At 42.8% G+C, this 21,457-nt stretch overlaps 1 protein-coding gene across 2 annotated transcripts in view; it reads right to left on the reverse strand.

The window, feature by feature from the left end:
- SCAP (SREBF chaperone) overlaps positions 1–18,906 on the reverse strand; it is a 66,256-nt gene extending 47,350 nt beyond the window's left edge. For both annotated transcript variants that reach the window (XM_009284442.2, XM_009284434.2), the window contains exons 1-2: positions 18,809–18,906; positions 128–344 (exon numbers count right to left, since the gene is read on the reverse strand). In XM_009284442.2, coding sequence (XP_009282717.1) covers positions 128–249 — 122 coding nt within the window. In that variant the 5' untranslated portion in view covers positions 250–344; positions 18,809–18,906. The remainder of the gene's footprint in view (positions 1–127; positions 345–18,808) is intronic.
- Positions 18,907–21,457: the final 2,551 nt, after the last annotated feature.

Here is a 21,457-nt window from a genome sequence, read left to right on the forward strand (position 1 = left end):
TAAAAAAAAAAAAAGAGCTTCTGGGATAGCCCACAAGACATGGAAACCTGAACACGTTCACGGCGTTGCTATGAAAACCCCACAAAGCAGCAGCACCCTGTGACACCAAGTACTTCGTGTGACTTACCAGCAGGCCAGAATACAGAGTCCAGTAAAGAGGATGATGGGAATGGGGTAGGAAGCACACAACAGCCCGTGGTTGTAGAATGCCCGCGATATCCTCTCGCGCAGTTTTTCAGTCAGGGTCATCCTCAACTGTCGTCACCTAGTTGCCATCCCGGAATACATCAGGGGGTCGGGCAATTCCAGCATGTGCAACGCTTCAGCAAAGGCACTGTATCCAGCTAGAAATTGGAAAGGAAGAAAGCTCATGAGAAAAATAAATAAATAAAAGGAAAAGAAACATTACCAACTTGTTTTAGAAAGACTTCCAGCATTGTACCTCCTCAGAAGAAACGGGAGAAAAAGACACCACACACCGAGCACTTGTTACGAGCCTACAGGCAATTTGATCAAATTATTGGTTTTTGCCTAGGGGAAGGAAGGGCAGAAAACATAAGCAGAGACTGAACACCAGCTGAACAGACATCAGGCACCGCTGCCATGAGCTGCTGGTCAGAGAAAACACGCAGGAACGGAGCTAGGAACCAAACCGTCTGAAAGGAAGGAAGAAAAGGAGCTTAGCAGTAAAAGAATTAAGCAGTACTCCGAGGAGATGCCAAAATGCCAATTAGAAAAGAAGGATTGAGGCTAGCTGTCAGCAACGTGGTCTTAAGGGAAGTGCTCTTGGACACCGACTGAAGCACTTTCAGTGCTTTAACTATTAGCAACACACCAGTAACAAGAGAGGAGACCAGAACAGGTTTTACAGCTACAGCTATCTAAAGAAAGTTATTTTTGTGTGGGGAAATGAGGGAGGGAGGCATAAGTAGCCACAGTTCAGAAGACTAAGCCAGAGTACACTACACAGTAAAATAAACTAATGCAGATACTTCTCATCAAAACGTACTTTGACTTGACTGTAAGACTTACGACTAGGCTGTTTACCGAGTGCAAACTGAATTGCAGATGTCAGAACTGGTCCACTTAAACTTGCCATTTGATTCACAAAGTATAAAAAATTCAATATAAAAAGCCCTAAGAAAAGGTTAAGATAATACATTAAAATAAAGCACAAACCAAATTTCTAGGAAAGATGGAGCAGAAGAAACCTACCCTTTTTTTTAAATTTCAGGCTAAATGCAAAGCATGTGGTTCACAACAGTGTACTCGGAAGTGCAAGGCTTGAATACAAGACAGATTTTCTTCCTACAGTTCAAAGCTATGATCATCCAAGATTTTTATCTGAGAGAAAATAAAGACATTTTTCCTGGCTTCTCCAGAATAAGACTGGGACAATAAGAGAACCAAAGCATATGAAATAAGTCATTTTGTCCATAGGAAAACTCCATTAATGACTGCGCCAGAGAATTCAATACAAGACCTAAACCCCGGCTACCCATTAAAACCAGCTGGTCATTTGACACTTTGAACAACTCACCTTCACCATCTTACATGTACAGAATACTAGAGGAGAAGGTCTGATAGGTTCACACAGGTAAGAAATCCATTAAGGGGTTTTATACATATCTGGCTTAGGAATTCTGTAAGCCGCAAATATTTAGAAGTTGGGGGAGGCATCACAGGTGCTGTTTTGTTTTATATTCTTTCCTAAGCATCCACTTTCAGCTATATGGGAGAGAGCATACAGGGGAAGACAAACCGTAAGTACACCCATTATGCTTTTCATTTCAGATTAAATTCTATTTAATGCCCACAGGACTATTTTACAGTGATCTACCGATTTTTTTTCCCCCCCAGTAATGCAACTAAAAACAATCAGATTTTTAGCAACAGAAGCACCAGTATATTGGCGTAATGACCAAATGGAAAACCTGGATAAATATTTTTGCTCATACCTTTTAGCAAGGCACTACATCTTTCTGTAAGAATCAATATCACTTTCTTAGTCATAGGCAATTGCAGTTTGCCTGCAGTCCAACACCAGCACGAACATTCCAGGACTTTGGGAGAGGGGAAGGATGAGAAGTGTGCTTTTGCTGCCTGGAGATCTTGCAATGCGAGGGGCAAGGCTGACAAGCTAACCAAACCACCATACATCGCATTCATGCGGGACAGAAAGGTTTTGTCTTATAGTCACACAGAGAACCTAAAACATGGTACCCCGCAAAGGAACAGACACATGGCATGTAACAATACGCTTAGTTGTAGCGATTACATCAGGAAAAGTTCAATTTTTAACCTTTAGCTTGTTTTGGTCCAGTGGCAAATACGACCTGTTCAAATCAAGTCCAAGGCAAATGTAAAAAAAAACAATTAAAAAGAATTTTAAAGGTGCACTGAAATCACCAGAAATGCAGACTTTCTATGCTAGGTCTCAGGAGAGAGCAGGAAAATGAACAAATTTTAATTTAAAATTTCAATGACAAAGCCATCTTCCAGAGCTGTTCATAGAGCGGGAAATAACGCAGAAAATCCCTGCATACACAAGCCTACTACTCAGAACAGACCACTGAAAATAATCATCAAAAAATACCTTTTGAATATATGGCAGTAACTGAACTGAAAATCCACAGTCTGCGTTACCAGAATTGGAAAGGAAGTTGCAAACAAGTATATTGGAACCGAAAACATTTCAGCGCTTCGTCCCACTAGTGATTTTTCTCAGCGTGAGTATTGCTAGAGCTCAAAAGCATTATGTTGGGGCTCACAGACAGATCGTATCCCTCATCTAAGGGGAGAAGGCAAAAAGCAAATATTAAATAATCCTTAAAAGCAAAGCCAACACCGAGCACACCGCAAAACCTCTGGTTTTAAGCACCCAGACTCCATGGCTGTCCCATCGCAACAGAAGATCTGATCCCTTGTGACAGGACGCAAACTAACCTGATTGCCCAGCCTAAGCAAGCAGAGAGGGGAAAAAATGAATATGCTTCATATCAGCCCCATTTACATTAGTAATAAAGTTTATGAACGCTGCAAGTGCAAGAACTGGAATTATGAGAAAAGCTTCAAGCACTCGAAGGCAGTTGGACTAGATGATCATTGCATTCCCTTCCAACTGAAATACCCCATTCTAGTTCTGCAAGTGCAAGAATTGGAATTATGAGAAAAGCTTCAAGCACTTGAAGGCAGTTGGACTAGATGATCGTTGCAGGTCCCTTCCAACTGAAATACCCCATTCTAGTCTAACCAGGCACAGAAGTGGGGAGGGGGCAAAAAAACCCCACATTTAGACTACTTAAAAATTCAAGTGGATACACATAACATACACAACGTAAAGCGCAGGTCAAATGTGAAGGAAAATTCTCATCCCCAAGAGACAGCATCACCACGGCAGCGTTCAGAACAAGGAAGGCTTAGACGGACACTGCACTGGCAAAGCTGGGCCGCTTCTGCTTCTCTGCGTGCTGCCTCCTGCGGGCAGCTGGTGTTTGGCCTGAGACAGACCTCAAGAACCAGTTTGCTCGCACGCTGTGCAAATGCCATCCTGGCTTCATCCCCACCATTCAAGTACGTGGCATTTGATTCTCCACTTTCACCTTAAAGTGCAAATAAACCACCATTTCTGATGCATGCTGGTGTCTAGAGCAACAGCTCCTCCCCGTAACTAACCAGTGATCTGGGTGTCCACAAAAACTTGGGTCTTGCAGTCTAGGAAGTAATGACCGAGCAGATCTGATCTTCCTTTAGGGCTGGGTGTCAGGATTGGACCCCCCCTTCTGATCCCTGTTCTACGAGTAACTCAGGAACAACACACATATTCTGCTTCCGTGGCAGAAATATGCCATGACTGGCTCTTTGAGCAGCCTCACCTTCTAACAGCAATTTTGGTTATTAGCACTGCACTGGGAACCATTTCTACTAATTGCAAAGAGGAAAACTTTGTATTTACTTGCTTCACCTGATGTGAAACATCGGCATTCATTAAGAAGAAAACATTAAGCATTCCAAAGCTAATATTTGCTTATTAGTTTTTGGGGGGTTGCATATTAAGTTCTGACATCTTTATTAACTTTATGCTACAGCAGTGCTCATAAAAGTTAAAAGCAGGAACCGTTCCTATTCAAAGTCATTTTTGCAAACAAAGATTAGCTAACTCAAAATAAACCCTCTGATTTTCAGACAAATATTAAAGGAGAATCCATTCAGAGTATTTCTTTCCTTTTGCATGACTGCAAATCCAAGACAAAGTTTTACTGGAAATAAGCAGACATCAGGACGTTTCCTTAACCTTGCAACACAGTATGTTGCATTCCTGGTTCACTTCAGGTACAAGAGACAGATACACAATGAAGTTCAGAGATAGATCATAGGAAACAAAAGCAAGCAGCAGGCTTGAAAGAGCAAGATTTGGCTTTTAAAGCCTCTTAATTTCCAAACTAAGTTACACATTAAGCAATTGCTTAGGCTCTATAGTCATTCCTTCCATTTACAGAAGCGTAAAACATTATTATTGCCAGGATTACACAATTCAGCTATACACAAGTATGATTTCAGTTCAGATGCTTTCCCACACACACGCATCCAGCTCCAGCGTTTCATTTAGCTGCAGCACTTCCCACGGTAACTATTACCTGGGGGCCGGTTGGGGCAGGGGTGGGATGGGGGAGTGAGGGGCCCCAGTAACTATTACCTGGGGGCCTGTGGAGGGAGCGTAGGTCCAGGAAAGGCACCCTGCACCAAGGTTACTCATCCACACCTCGAGAAACAGATTTTTCTGTGCAGCCTTGACAAACATTTCATATGAGATGCAACACAACACTAAGGCCACAAACTTGTCACAAACTGGAAATTCAGTGCTGCAGCAGTGCTGCAGAGAGAAAACAGAACTCAGATTTAACAAATTCACAACACCTGGATAGTTACAGAAGAGTCAATTAATCTACCTTGTAAAGAGATTCTTTTCCCCTATTCTTGTGTTACACAGAGGAGAAAAAGCAATTGCTGAAACAATCCGATTGCCATAGTCTAATTGGTAATTTGCTGCGAACCACAGATTACATTGTATACGGGACTAAGCACACTTCACAATCAGGGTGGTAGACATGCATACATACCACAGCTCAGACGTGCGTGCATACCACAACTCAGCTGGTGAGAAGGTCCTGAACCAAATCCTGAAAATCTTGATAGCCTGCGACTAGTTGATGTAGTAGCATGAGCCAGATGAAAGCGAGACGCCAGAGCCAGCGTCCTCCGCTGCCGCCCAGCGTCCCTCGCTCTCCTGCCCACGGGAGCTGTTCTGCTAACTCCTCCAGGGAGAGTTTTCAGACAGCCTGGCTGTTACGCCACGCAGGTCAGAAAACCACAGTGCTTCTCAGCTGGAATGCCGTTTCCCTCTGAAGCCCCTTCCCTCACCCACAGACAGGAAGGGAAATATGACTAAAAACTGATTTTTTTTCTGACACCATGTTATACACTACATCTTTGTACTTTTTTGGGTGTACTACACCCTCTGCAACACACACACTTGCAGATGAGTTTCTCAAGTAGCCAAAACCTCCTCTCATACACAATGCTGCAGCTCCAGAAGGGCTTCTACCATCTCATCAAGAGAAAGCACAACCATTTATTTGCTATTCATTCACAACGCAAAACAGGCAGAGAGAATATTAAATGCCCACAACACTTTTAGAGCCCCAAGGCCACCTTTTTTCAAGCTGATCCTTATCCTCATTAGAAAGTGTGTTATGTTATATACCACTTAATTCATAACATACTCCATGCTGACTGCTGTCATAAGTCAAAGCAACTTTTCAACCGGAATTAAGCACCAGCATCAGCGCTTAACAGTACTGCATCATGCCACCTGCTCCCAGCCTCACCAGCCTTCCCTGCCATCCCCTCAGCGTACACCAGCACAGCAGATCTTCATCCAAACCCCTCATAAAAACCAGTTCTGGCTCGCCATAACTTCTAGCTAGCTGACAGTAGGTCAGGCTCTTCTATTTCCCACCTGTCCAAGAGCTGAACAGGTGATTCACTTTCTACTTCCAAAGCTTTTCTGTAATGAGGACTTTGTGGTGGCCAACTCCGCACCAGGTAATGCAGCTGCAGTGAAGCCAAACCCAGGTAATTTTGCAGAAATCGCAGCACAGAGGAGGTTGGCAGGGACCTCTGGGGAGCACCCAGCCCAGCTCCCCTGCTCACGCAGGGTGACCCGGGGCAGGTTGGTCAGGGCCGTGCCCAGTCAGGTTTTGAGTATCTCCACCGATGGAGACTCCACAGCCTCTCTGCAACTGGTTCCAGTGTTTGACCACAGTAAAGAGCAGATGCCAGGGTGTTCTCCAGAGGTTAGTCCCCCCATACGTTGTACCTCTACACAGGCGCTGCCACTTCACACACGCAGCAGTGTTCATTAAGCACACATCTAATCAGTCTTAATATGGCACTTTTGGTAGCCCACTATATGGTTCTACAAGCCTCACTAAGGTTTAAGAAATATAGCGCAAGATCTCTACGTACAGACAGCAGCTTTCTCATCCCCACCTGTACCAGCACATGAGGTTTGCAACACTCAGACACAGAACCAGAACAGCCTCTTACATTTCCTTACTAAATGAGCGTATGACCAAGAGTCCAGACTAAGCTAATATTAAACTGTGTCTCAAATGCAAGAAGAAAGAGGTGGCTATTCCATACTATTACGGATGTTGGAACGGTTATACTTTCTCAGAAAACTCCTACTGTTGCTGTAGTTTGCTGGCTTGCAGATTCTTAGAAAAAACAAGACTGACCAGCAAAAGAAGAAATGTAGAACTTCTTGCAGAAAAAAATAAACTCAAACTAACAGATGCTGAATGATACTAGGTTTCCCAAGACAAAAGCTTTTATCTCACTTAACAATAGCTACATGTTCCAAATTCTTTACATTTCTGCCTGAAAGCATTTTACAGCCTTCACAGAAGGCCTCCTTTTACTACTGAAGTGCAGGAAAATGCAGCGCTCTCATATGTAGATAGCAGCAGCTCAGACAACACGAGCCCACTGTAAGCTTAGAGGCAAAATTATCCGATGTATGAAAACTTTTCCCTTTATAATAAACAGTAACCTGCTTTATTAAAGTATATTCAGCATCTCAGTTTTCCAAAAAACGTTCTTGAATCAGGCCTTAGCATTAGGTAGTCATAAAAACATATTACTGAGCTAGTGAAGAGTGGGAAAAAATATATATTAAAAAAGTCACTGTTCTGTAGTAATTTTTCTTGCACTTCAATACATAAAATAATTTGCTCCATCTTGTTGCCTATAGCAAAGTCCTATACCTAAACTTTCAACATGACTTTTAAATGGAAAATGCTAGGTTAAAGCACCAAGCTTGGTAAAGTAGGAACAGATCCAACATGGTCCTTCTCTCCCCCCAAACCCCTACCACCAGCCACAGCATCCCCACGGGGACCTAACATTTCAAGTGCACGACCTGTCTCTCTGACATACCTGTTCTTTACGAGGGGAACAGCACATCACATCAATGTAGCAGCCCCAGATCAGATGCAGAATTTCAGAAGCTTTCCTGCCAAGGCTGTGTATTTGCGGAAGGAAAGGGGAGGAATGAAGGGGAAAGAAGAAAGAGCTTATTAAAAATCAGGATTTATAAAGGTCACTCAGCCGCTCTCTGCTGTTGCCAACAGAGCAGATCAATTTGACTGCTGTTCTCTCGGCACCTGAGGGCAAGGCGGGCATATGGACCATTAGCAATAATTCACCCTCCCAGCGCTGCAGTCATTTGCCACGTATCCATCAATCCAACACAGGCTCCCCAGAGACAGCAGAATCAGCAAAGCAACCTTCTGCCTTCAAAGTTATCACAAAACAGGCGGAGACAGCAGGATTGATGCTGCTAGAGACAAAATTAGCCAGACTACTTCAAAATTGTACTGTCAAATGAGAAAAATTTTGATTTGGGCTCCAGTTAAGATCTTGAGCCACAGAACAGAGGGTCCATAGAGGACAATGCCTCTTTCATATACATGTGCCACCTCCTTCACACAGCAGCACTTCTACAGCCTACGGGGACATATTCACACACACGTATGGCTACAGGTATGTCATGCATTCCTGGGCTATACCCAGGACACGCAAAGCAGAAAAGCAAGAGTGATCGCCAGTACTGAGTCTACTGTCTGATTTACAGTCTCCACTCGACCTGCAAATGCCTCTCTGCCCTCTTTTCAGTCCTCACTACAGCTATGATTTCATGACAACGCCAGAAACTCAGCACCAGAAACACGCCCCGAAAACAAGTGAAATCAAAGATTCTGCAGAGTTTCTGCAGATGCAGAAAACGGCCAGGCGTTAGATCACTCACACACCAGCAAAGAAAAAACTGATTTTCTTGCCCTTTGTTGGACTGTAGAGGTGCTTCATATCCTTGAGATGCTAGAAGCTATCACCGCTGTGATCCCTTCAGTAAAACGACTGGTGTCAGCTGCTGCAGGAGCTCTCACATCCCAGCATCAGCAAAAAGGAGAAGGGGAAGGAAGAGACGAACAGACCTCGGGAACCCAATTCTCCTACTCTTCAGCAAGTGTGAATTCTCCTCCAATGAGGGCCAGGGATGAAACATTCTTCTGAAGACTTCAGAGGTGGGAAAACAAGAAATATGCTCAAGACACTAACCTCCCTTCATAGAAACGCTACACAATCAGCCCTAACACCAAGTTCCTAGTCTCCACTTGCATTCCCATGAGAAGAATAACGGGCTTTGTGCTGTGAAAGGACACAGAGGTCACGGGCAACAGAATACTTCCTATGGGAAAATCATGACCAGCGCACTAACCTCCTGGGGGCTGGTGTCCGAAATGGGTTAATCCTGACACTGCTCTTTCAGAAACAAGGCTCCAGAACAGCCTGTATGTTCTCAGTTGAGTATTCTTCACAGAAGGGTACTTTTCATATTCAAAAAGTAGAAACTCTTCAATAAATTACATTGCAGGGTGCATTCCCTCCATTCCAGCTATATGGCCAGAACAGTATTTAAAGTCTGAACTGAGTTTTTGAACCAGATTTCAATACACAAAGTGTGCATCTAGCCCAGGATAAGCAGGCACATGCATCCTCAGCGCAAATCTCACCTTCCTCTGGTCAGAAACAAGCTAGTTTTAACAGGAGCTGAACCTTTGAGTTCTCAACAGTACAACATTGCATTGCAAGGATCAAAAGTCTCCAACATACACTCCCCTTCTCATTTATTCTTCTCTGAAGATACCTCAAAGCTCTTCACACCAGTCTAACGTTTGGACCGTGTGCTCTAAACTTGCTTGGCAACTCATTTCCCTCAGTCAACTAAAAAAAAAATGAAACCAAAGCACCAAAGCCAAATAAAAGCATACTTGCCAGGAACTTGAGAGGTTTAAAGATCAAGGAGTTACACACATCTTGATACAAAATTCTACACAAATTAACAGCAGCCACTCACTTCACTCTCACCTTTTTGCCCATTTTCCTCCCCCTACAATATTTATTTATGTTTTGAGAGTTTAAAAATTCAGAAGTTATCTGAAATAGACCCCATTTTACAAGTGGTATTTCACTCATTTTACAAATTTTTAATCATATCTTGAAATGCTTGAGTAGCAACAACGACAGAGAAACACCGCCACAAAGATTCAAAAAGATAGCACCTAAATAATCTTAACGTCCCAGATAGTATGTTATCTGCTGCCAAAGAAGGGACTGACATTCAAAATAAGTTTCCAAACCTATTTTCAGGACATCTTTTGGATTTTTCTGGCACAAGAGAAGAACCTCAGCTAAACTCCTGCGTAAGAATAGCAATTCATTGAATGTAGTTTCTATCAAATGTCCTTTCTTGCTTCCTAAAATACTTCCAAGAGCATTAGAGAACAATTTATTGGTCTGGATGAAATGACAGGATGTTCCACGTGAAGAACCATAAAACACAGAAGTTGGGGATATGTAACAAAAATAGAAAGTATCCAAGTTTAGAAAAACCCCACAACCTCAAAGTTTACTCTTCTTTTTGCATCCAGCCAAAGGAAGTTTACTCGTTTATTAAGTATATTGACAGCTTACCAAACACAGGAAAACATTTCCCAATCTCTTTTTCCTGAGCACAGAGTTCTTGCCCAACCTAGTTCTTCTTAGCAATGATCTGGTCTCCACTGTCAATTACTACATAGAAAGAAAGACAATCATATGAGACAGCTTCTCCCTTAAAATATGGTTTTAGCAGCATTTATTACCATTTCAGAAATATTATTAGTATATACCTCACACAGGGCAAGTGGTGGAGATACATGATAGAAAACCTGCAAAATTAGTTAGTACAAGGGTTAATCTAGAGAAGAAAAGGTGCAGGACATACACCATCGAGAGAATCCCCAAATTCAATTTCCAATTTTGGCACTAAGCTGCTGAGCAGATTTTGGACAAAAGGCTTGTCCTCTCTACACTCATTTCTCCCTAGTCTGTAAAAGGAAAGTAAATTATACTGATTCCATTAAAAAAAATACTGTGAAATATAAAGCTAAGAATCACAATTCAAAAGCTGCTACTGTAAATATTAGGAAGATACGCATCAAACTGACTTTCTTCACAGTGTCAACAGAATGTGCTTTTCTAACAAGCATGCCAAGCAGCATGTCAATTCTCAGCCACATAAAAGTCTGTAAGCCCTCCACAAAGCAGTTGCTTTAACTGTCAGTGAACTATTCGGAGGATTTCTAGCTAAGGTGGGTTTTTTCCACGATACCAATGTATCACCTGCAGCTGAATTTTAGAAATGCGACCACAGTGTTGTATTTCTTCCAGGCCTTAGGCAACTGAGTACTAAACTCCTACTCTAATGAGATAAGAAGGCAAAAGAGACAAATCAGATTGCAGCGTTTGGCTTTTAATTTAATTCTTGAATTTTTTACTATAGAAAATAGACATTTACTTAGATAAATAGAAGTCCACAGTTATAACACTATAATTAAAAACTACCAGGAGTTTTGGAAAGGATATAAACTCTCAAGTGCCATGCAATACACAAACATTTAAACAATGATAGTTAGAATGTCTTTCCGAAAAGACTTTCAAATGCCTCATAAACCTCCTCCACCATCTATTAGCAAAGACTGTACTGAACTGTAAAGTGGCAATTCCTTCATTTTATCAAGGAATTTATTGAGTTCAGAACTTGCCGTCCAACACGTTTTCCACTGAACTTTTCTGTCAGTAAGATCAACACCAATTCATTATTATTCAGTCCACTAAAGGTTCTTCCAACATTATTTTTGCTGTATGGTTAGTTCTGTAGCTAGTACCTTGCCAGCCAAGCTCAGCTCAGGTGGTGTGGCTTCAGTACACTTCTCCCTGTTGATGCCATCATGGCAGGGCATACAGAACCAGGCTGTAAAAGGTTCAACAGAAATAAAAAAGAGCAAAGATTTGAGCTATCATCTGGTTAGACAGCATTAGGTCTGATTTCCTTCACGTGTGGCATTACCTCAATGGGATCAGACCTAAGCGGTACTTGAACTAACTCTGTATTTAAAACTCCCAACAAGCAAAGCACAAAGAAGCCGTTTTGGACAGTGGCTCTGTTTTTACCAGAAAAATCTCATTTGACAACTAAAGTTGTATCTTTCCAGGAATAACAGAGCCCAAAATAAAAACCCACTGCTTTGCATAACAGCAAAAGGAAAAAGAAAAAAAGGGCGGGGGGCAAACTACATAAAAAAAGTGTTTTTAAAGAAATTAATTAGAAGAGCAAAGTGTTTGGAGGTGACAGAGGCTACTTAGAGATATTACATGGGAAGCTCAGAAGAAATGCCTATCACATCAAAAAATTCAGTGAAGAGTTGAAGATGTGTCCAAATGAGGAAAATAAGGAGAGAGGTTCTTGCACACTATGTATGAGAACATTATACAGCAGGCCAAAAAGGAGTCTGAGGAACTGCTGGGAGGAGGCATAAGGACGACTAATAAATGCTAATTCAGATACCATGAGCAACAAGTCCTCCAAAGAGTCTGTAGGACCAACAGATGATCAGGCGAACACAGAACAAAAAAAATCATAGAAGAAAAGCTAAATAAAATTTGAATTTATCTTCACTGAGAAGTTACGGGGTGGGGGGGGGAAGACTCCCTGCTGAAATCCTCTTAGGAGGGACATCAGGCCCTATCACAGATTGGTGTGTCAGTGAAGGGGTTACAGAGCGAGACATTACACCAGCCAGGGTCCCAGACCAGAGGGTATTATTGCAAGAGACCCAGAGGAACTCCAACACCAAACAGCGCAAGTAACACGTAACCTTTCTTCCCAATACGGCTGCTGAAAGTTGGGAAGTATTCTTCCAACTTTTACTAGGGAATATCTGGGAAACTACAGATCACCGAGGCAGATATTCTAAAGAAATCAGTAGAAAACAGCAAACAGAACTGTTTGATGGAAGGAAAGTTACCACACATTGAAGAGGAGTCAGCTTCACAAACCTGTTAGACTGACTTCTCCAGACTAATAAACAAGCGCGTAGAGCAGAGATCCAATTTAGAAAGTCTACCTAGACTGCTTACTGGGGACTTCTGAAAAACTAAGCTGTCATGTGATAAAGGGGGAGAGGCCTCATATGGATAGAAGTCGATTATGAGAGGTTAGAAAAGGATCATAACAAATGTCCGATTCTTTTAATAGAGGGAGGTTATCAGACAGTCCCACAGGGAACTGTGCTGTTTGACATATTCACAATTTCCCTGGAAAAAAGGTGCAATGTTGACATAAATAACACTTTCTGTTATTCATGGTGGCAAAGAAATAACTCCACACCAAGTGACCGGGCAGCAAAATGAGAGTTTAAGTTCAATGCCAATGAATGGTACGTGATGCATATGGGGAAAATAACGTTACATACACAGGAATGCATTCTCAACTGGCTATCGCCACTCACTAACAAGATCCTGGGGTCCTAATCGTTAGTTCTCTGAAAATATGAACTCGACACAGTCAGAAAAAAGCAAATTGTACATTAGGAATTGTTAAGAATGGAAAACAAATAGAAATCATTACATTAGTATGTAAATCTGTGTTACGCATGCACTAAGTGCTATACACAGTTCTGGTCATTCTTCCCCTTCCTCCTCATCTCAAAAAGGACATGCAAGAGAACTAGAAAAGGTACAGAGAAGTTCAACAAGGATGATCAAAGATACGGAGCAGCTTCCATAGAACAAAAAAGCATGGGAAGACTTTTCAATCTGGAAAAGATTTTATCAGCAAATGGATACAACGGACCTCTCTCAAAATCAGAAATGATCTGAGGAGACTGAACAGGGGAGGGCTGCCTCTTTCAGTACAGGAATAATTCGGCATCAAACAAAACTACAAAGTGGCAGCTCAAAATAAACACACAGTTAAGCTGTGGAAATCTTTACCCCAGGACATTGTCTGTGTCACGTGGGTTAAAAAAGCAAGTGGACAAATTTTTTGGAAGAGCGAGCCGTGAAGCACCATTCAGCGCAAAGCCAAGGCATTCCTCTGGCTCGAAAAGCCCCTCAGCTACAAGCCGCTTCTCCCGAACACCGCACTGGCTGCCAGCATCCAACATATTTGCCTCGTTCGTACACTCTTCCCCTGTACTACATACTGTCCCCACTCAGAAACCAGATACTAACCTAAACAGGCCGTCAGTCTGACCCAGCAGCTGTCCTTATGCCATGCATCTCACGTGATCGCTTTTGGAATAATCCGCTTCTTTTTGTTTATCGGTGTAGCTGCTTTACGACAAATGGCTAGGGAATCACTTTCTCCTAAAAATACCAAAAGACTGATGCAACACCCACATGCAATTACATATCAGAGCTCTACCATTAAATCCACCTCTCACTTCAACAAGAGTGTGCTGGCCTGTTGCAGTATGCCCCAACTCACTGGCCAGGCACAAACACTGAGGAGTTTGATCAACTTTTCACTCTCTGGCTGCTCAGGAAGTTCCCGACTCCAGAAATTAATTCCCGGATGCAAACAGTAGCCAACAAAGAGCACCTTTGATCTTTTTTAGGATATACCTTATCTATATGAATGCACTGATCAGGCATCTTAAACCCATATTTTATAGTTTTTGAAGTATGGAGAAAATCCATTTCCATAAAAATAATATGGACTCCCAGTGCTAATTAAGTGTTCTTTACCTTCTTGTAGGTCTTAATCAAGCTCCATCACTGTAACATGTGCCTACATCTGTACCTCCTCCTGAACACAATGTCATCCGCTTGGCTCTTCCTGTAACAATCACTGCAGCCCGCGTACCGTTGCAGCTCTTTATGCAAGACTTCCGAGAGAGGTACACGAACAGCTCACCCAGCACAGACCTGCAATGCGCTTGTCTTCCTACTACAGCTACTGTTTCAGTTCTCTAAACCCTCTGCAAGATCAAATTTAACATCATAGCCCATGCCTCCTGTTTATGATATGAAATATGTAGAATACTTTTGGACGTCATTCATGAAGCGGTAACTTTGTCAGATCCATCCTCAGCGTCATTTCTGAAAGGTTTCCAAGTACTACATATATTATGGACTAGCAATAAAAAGTCAAAACCTCCCAAAAGCAGCCCTCGCACCCCACCAAAGCATGCAAATTGCAAAAAAATCAAGATAAACACTTCGGCATAACGACGACAGCTTTCTGTGAATCACACAAGGCCAGACACACACTTTTGCACCGAAGGACATAATCTTTTTCTTCCAGTTCACATGCCTCGTGCCTCATTCTGTCTGCAGTGGAAGGCACTAACTGCGAGGCAGGCTGCCCTTCGCCTACTCCGTTTGTCCTGCCCCAGCACTCACCCAGTCATGGTCAGAGACCCGTGGCCCAGGCAGCACAGAACAAGCCTCGTTAGTAATTACAGCTCACGCGTGAGAGAAGACAGGGCTAGAAGGGACTTTGAGGGCTCTAATTCATGCACCTCACTCAAGAGCATTATGAGTTATGCCCAGATGACTCCCAACAGATGTTTATCCAACTTGCTCTTAAGCATTTAGTTGGAGACTCTACAGCCACCCCGAGCAACATACTCTAGTACTAAGCTTTAGATAGGTTTTTTAACATTTTACCCGTGTCCCTCCCCGCTATTTAAACCCGTACTTCTGTGCTGTTCTCAGTGGGCACGGAGAACAGGACAGCCTCAGCAGCAGTACTTGTAAGAGTAAATTCCTCAAGTCTCCCCTCAGTCTTCTCAGGGCACAGTTTTCCCTGATGACACTTTCCAGAGACAGACTGCTCTGCTTCATAGTCTCTCCACTTGGTTCATGTCACTTTTCCAGTGTCATACCAAAAGCAGGTCACAGGGTGTCCCAATGAAGCTTTACTGGCACTGGGTGGAACGGAGGGACTACATCATAACCTGCAGTTTATTTGCTGGTTTATAAACCCAAACAAAACTTTTGCCTCCCCTCCTCCTTTCCCCACGGGAGATCACTGGTCACCAGTACAGGTGAAAAGGTTCCTTTAATTCTGGATTATACTAATCAATTATTCCAATGCCTGCAGCTGATTATTTCTGCTTGAAGACAAACCCTTACCACTGTTCTTACTGACCTGTAGCCTATTTTTCAGGCAACATTTAAGTCATCAAATCCATTTCTCAATTTTTAATCCTGTCATATAGCACATCTGCAGTCCTTCCTGCCTTCATGTCATTTACAACTTTAATATGCATCGTCTGTGCACACCACTCAAATCGTGAATGAAAACCCATAGCCCCCACAGTAACCCTCTCAATACAGCCTTCCGTTTTAACGAGGTCTTTACTGGTACTTTCAGTATATTTATTTAACCAGGTTTGTATCCATCATACAGCAGCACCTTCTTAGGTTTTAGGGTTTTTTTTAAACCTTACCTACTTGAGAATCTTATTAGGACATAAATCAAAACCTTACTGAATGCAAGATTCACGAAAGCTTTTCTTTCTGCAGCCAGAAACAGACCCGACGTCTTACCCTAGAAAGTGAACTCGCTTTGCCAGGGAAGTCCTGTGGCAAACCAGCACTGGCTGTTACATGCTCCTCGTAATCTTTCAGGTGCTTACAAATCATTTGACTACTTGCTGCAGGATTTTAAGATGACTGCTACTCTCCATTCTCTTCGTCCCACTCCTTCACCTACACAAACTGCTCGCTCTTCTCTAGTCTTTCAAAACATCATCTATTTTCCATTTCTCAAAAGACACCTACTAAAGCTTTTAAGGTTTTTAGTCTGTACTTTAAGTACATAGATGAAAATACCTCACTTAGATGACTGCTTGCAAACCTGCTCTTTCTTTATTCTAATCTGTCACTAGCACTAGCTGCTCGCCAGCTGACTTTGGTCTTCAGTAAGAATCAACTACAAAAGATATTGAACGCTTCAGTCTCACTGACACTGGAGAGTAAGGTTTCCTTTCTGTTCTTTCCTCCATCATCTTCTTACTATGAAGGCATTCACAGAGTAATGTTTGTATCCCTTGATGGCCTCTGCTAGTCAGGTTTGATTTCTATCTTAGTTCTTCTTACGTGGCCTTGCTACTCTTCAAATGAAAAACGGAAACACCTCTGGGTTTGAATAACGCACATATTGCAGGAGTGATGAAAGCAACGTTTGCAATTAATAAGAATGCGATTTCTACCCAGCACTGCTTTTTTTAAGACAAAGTTCACGTAACTGAGAAGTACCTACAGCAGTCATGTACTATCACAACACACCCATTGGAGATTCTCTTTTTTCCTCAAAAATTCTCCAGCTGCAATTACTCATTTATCTCATCAAATAAGTACCTGAAACAAGCGTGACTTCTTTCCTGTTTCTTATCTATAGCTGGGGCTCCTTTCCCTGCAAAGGATACATTTCCTGGTTCAAAACTCTCCTTCAGAACAGAAATCAGAATTAATAGTTAATGACCTATATTTAAAAACAAAAGTCCTATTGAATTTAGGCCCATAGGTTCTGACTGTATGGTTTTCAGTTCTATTTCTCAAACCAACGGTCTTGTCTGTATATCTGAGTACCACCTTTGACTGCAACTATCTTTTAAGAGATTGTGCCATGATAAATGTTTAACATCCATATTTCATTCAACAGTTTTACAGGGAAAGTTAAATTGGACAACAACATTTTTAAAAAGTGCCCGTAACAGGCAAATATACACCTCAGAAGGAAATGTAGTTCATTTAGCAGCCCACTACACCATTGTTTCTGTTTAGGTCACTACTTCAGTCCTAGGTGCTGCAGATACCTCAGAAGGGTTTCAGAAACCCACTGTAAACCACATCTACGTAAATACTTCTAGCAGACTTCTGCATTTTCCACGTACTGCTCCGCTTCCCCAAACAAAGGCGCAGTCCCTCCACCATGCAGAAAACAGTTCTGGCTCTGTCTTAACAGAGGAAGGGCAGAAGAGCTTTTTTAGGTATCTTCCTTCTCCTGAAATTTGTGTTGCCAACATAGAGGTTTCAAGCACCTTTTGCATCCCCACCGTTTTCATTGCTGCTCCTGCAATCCTTCAAATGGAGTTCAGCAGCTAGCTTTGGTGATCTCTGTTGATGCAACAGCAGTATCATTTTTCTGGTTTACCAAGATCACAGCTTATATTGGGTCATTTCCCACCTAGAAGAAAATTCCCCCCCAAAAAAACTCAGAAACAGCTTTTGAGTAAGCCACTCCGTCACACTAAAAACACATCCCTATAAAAAAGACCAGCTATCACTGGCAGAAGTTTCCTGACCAACTGTAATTAGAGTTGGATCAAATTAAGTTTATGTATTAAGCACTACAGTTTTCCTGAAAAATTTTGTTGTCGAAACATATAAAACAATAGTCTTCCCATTTCAGAAGGAGGACTTGATTTCTGTAGTACCAGTTCGGGACCTTCTGACAGCCATCAAGCAAAGGGTTTCTAAAACGTCTGGGTTTGGCAGAAAAACAGAAGTCTACCTTTGGCTCTCTGGGGAAACACACTTCCTTTTCCACACAGACCCTCCCTACAACTCCCGAACGTTAGAGCTTCAGTGGTGTTTTCACTCTGAACTCCTGAATGCTGGAAGTTTTGGCTGTGTCCGTCATCTAATTAACAGGTATCCTCTCACAGGCAAGATGCTAACACTGACAGAAATAAGGGAGACAACAAACACAACTCTGACCACTTAGCCCATGAAACAGAAAGCAAAAATTAAGAAGGAAACTTCAACATGTATTTCCTGCATTGTTCCCTCAAAAAAACCCCCAACAAAACCACCCCAAAAAAAATCCCCCACCAAACCTTTAAACAGAACAGTTTTCATTATAAAAAAGTAAGTCTGCACTTTACTATCTTTCAGGCTTGAAAAGCGTCCTGAGAAGGCACAAGGGAATGCAAGCATCTGTAAGGTGACTCACTTGCATGGGATTGATTTTCAACAGGTTCTAGGTTACAGAAGTAACATTTGGCAAGCCTGAATAAGCAAACTACCAGGACTCCCAACATCCGATAAGGGAGCTTTTTGTCACCTCTAGCATCACACAGAACTAAATGTTTTTCTTTCTAGTAATCACCAATTAAAAACGATCGGCAAATCACTTCCCAACAGCGAAACAATCCCAAAACTACTGTTAGACAACAAGCCTGAAAGTCTGACTCAGACATTGTCTTTTGAAAACAAACCAAGTATTATTCCCATGGCATCTTTATCACAATGGTTGATACAAGATTAATTCAGTTTTTAACCAAAAAAATGCAACCCTCCTCCCCTCCTCATTCACCACCGCTCTCTCGCTGCAGCTGAAACTCACTCTTTTACTGGCAGGAGCCTCAGAATTGTATTTTCTTCCCAGGGGAACCCAGTTACGCAGAAAGGACACCGGCCGTTCTGAAACACTGGGACTGTGTCTTCACCTGAGGACACAAATTAAAAGATTCACTTGAAGACAACCACCTTTAAGTCCCTGTTCCTCCACCTTCTTTTTGATATTTTGGTAGTGAGAAGTAATAGCTTACAGACATTGAAACAGAGGGCTGCACGACCACAGAACTGCCTCGTGTTCCTCAAGACCTTTCCTTCTCGCCCTTTAACACACTGTTTTAAGTTTCGAAGGAATTATAACACAAGACATTACAGCTGAGGAATGCTTGTAAAGCTCGGTCTACATCTACCTCCGGTCTCATTCTATACTCAAGACCGAGTTCCTCAGGCCAAGCGCCATCGGTTCCTCCTTGCTCGTACAGCACCCAGCACATAGGAGCGTGCTCCCCATCACCGGGGCTCCGCGCTGCCACAGCACGCTGCAAAACATCTGTTGTAAAATGGGAGAAAGCTGCCTGCAGCTCCCTGGAAAGACAGTCAAGGGAGGTGTGACAACTCCACGAGCGCAGCACAGAAAGTCGTCCGCAGCGAGAACAGAAAGGAGGATTCCCAGGTCACAAGACCTTCTGAAATTGCTGTACTGCTGCTACTCCCCTTCCACTCATTACTTACTACATTCCGCTATAGACAGGTAAAACTATTTTTGTTCGTCAAGCTGTACCTATTCTATTTTTTTTTAAACTCTTTGCTCATCAGAGGGAAAAAAAATTACTTTTCTATGCATAATTATATGAACTCTGACGACAGACAGGCCTAGCAACCCACTGAATAAAAATAACATTGAATAACTCAACAGCTATCTTCAGAGAGAGCCTGACAAACTCATTCATCACTGAGATTTTGACACTTAAAAAAACTATTTAATGCTCCCAAGACAAAACCTGATTCTTCTTTGCTCTTTTGTGATGTTATATTTGAATCACGTTTGGAAGAATAAACAGCATTGCATCAAGTTAAGCTTTGTAACTGAAAATACTGAGCAGAGTTGTTTCAGTGGAAGGACTCGGGGGCTCTCTACGGCACAGCTCTCTACGTGTCATACATTCAGTGAAAATCCCAGGGTGTTTTCCTTTCTTCTGAATTCAAGTCAGCTAATCTCCTGTCTGCGTTACACAACAGCTCGTGTAATCCCAAATTCATCACACTAGTACGCTGTCATAAGAGTTACAGGTTTCACAAAGAGTGAGATCATGCCTCATCTTTGCCCCTCTCATGAAAGAAAACTTAACTTGTCTTTCAATAATCCTGAAAAATAAGCGGACATTTCATTCAGGAAACTTTGGCATTAAGGCAGCAGTCCCTTCCTCAGGATTCTCCCAAATACAAAACCACAACTACACCATTTCAGGATTCAAACAGTTCCTCGCTCGTTATATTAGAAAATAATCTAAAAACGTTCATTTGGCCTCATATAAGGAAGTTGATTCCTAAATTTTAACCAAACTTCAAAGACTAGGGTGATTAGCCAGAGTGAAATATACTTGCAGCACCGTGCTATCATCACAGAGCGAAGTCCCCATAAAATCAAAGCAGCGGAATAGTTCTGGTTCTGAAGTGCTCGGCAACTACCTACCGACGTGCCAAGCAAACCTATCGAGCAGAGGAGCTCGCTCCACATTTCAGTCATTCCCTTTACGTACGCGCTCCTTATTCTTTTCTATAAAGCATATTCTTCTGATTCTGCAGCAGAGATGATTAACTCTCCTTCACCTCACCCTCTTCACGGGTTTAGTCTCATCCCACCATCTTTGACCCACCAGCCCCACCAAAACTTTCTACCTCCCTCTTTTGGACACATTTCCACATGCTTTCCCTCCCTCCCTCTCTCTCTGCTCCCTGCTTTCCTCCAGCACAGCAATACCTCAGGCTGACAACTCCCGGTTTCCTAAGCAGTAAACACTCTCCGTTTTGATCCCAATTCCTTCCGAATCCTCCTGCAGGCAAAGCAGTCGCTACTCCAGGCCCTCAGCAGATCCTCTGCGCGAGCACCCAACCCCAGTCTGCCCCCCCCTTCCCACAAACACCACTTGCTTCTTCATCCTCAGGTGCCAAGCGGGTAAGGTAGTGCCTTCTTCTGCATATCTCAGGAAAGCACGGCGCCTTGCTCTTTGCAAACAGGAAAATTAATCTTTGTTCTTTCTGCCAACACCCACGCTCTCGCTAATTATTAGAAAATAGATTCATAACATAAATTGCAATCCGCACGACGCCCCCAAGAAGATATTCACCACCCTCCGCAGCCAAATCCGACAGGCACCTGAAGCACCACAGGTTGCGGGGGCGGGGGGGAGGACCCAGCGGGCCTCTCCGCACCCACCAGCCTCCTTTCCGCACCCCAAATCCCCACCACCACGCTCTCGCTAATTATTAGAAAATAGATTCATAACATAAATTGCAATCCGCACGACGCCCCCAAGAAGATATTCACCACCCTCCGCAGCCAAATCCGACAGGCACCTGAAGCACCACAGGTTGCGGGGGCGGGGGGGAGGACCCAGCGGGCCTCTCCGCACCCACCAGCCTCCTTTCCGCACCCCAAATCCCCACCACAGGGGTGGGGAGCCCCCTCCCCCCTCCC

The sequence above is a fragment of the Aptenodytes forsteri genome, unplaced genomic scaffold (assembly GCF_000699145.1).
Source record: "Aptenodytes forsteri isolate BGI_AS27 unplaced genomic scaffold, ASM69914v1 Scaffold428, whole genome shotgun sequence".
Taxonomy (NCBI): Eukaryota; Metazoa; Chordata; class Aves; order Sphenisciformes; family Spheniscidae; genus Aptenodytes; species Aptenodytes forsteri.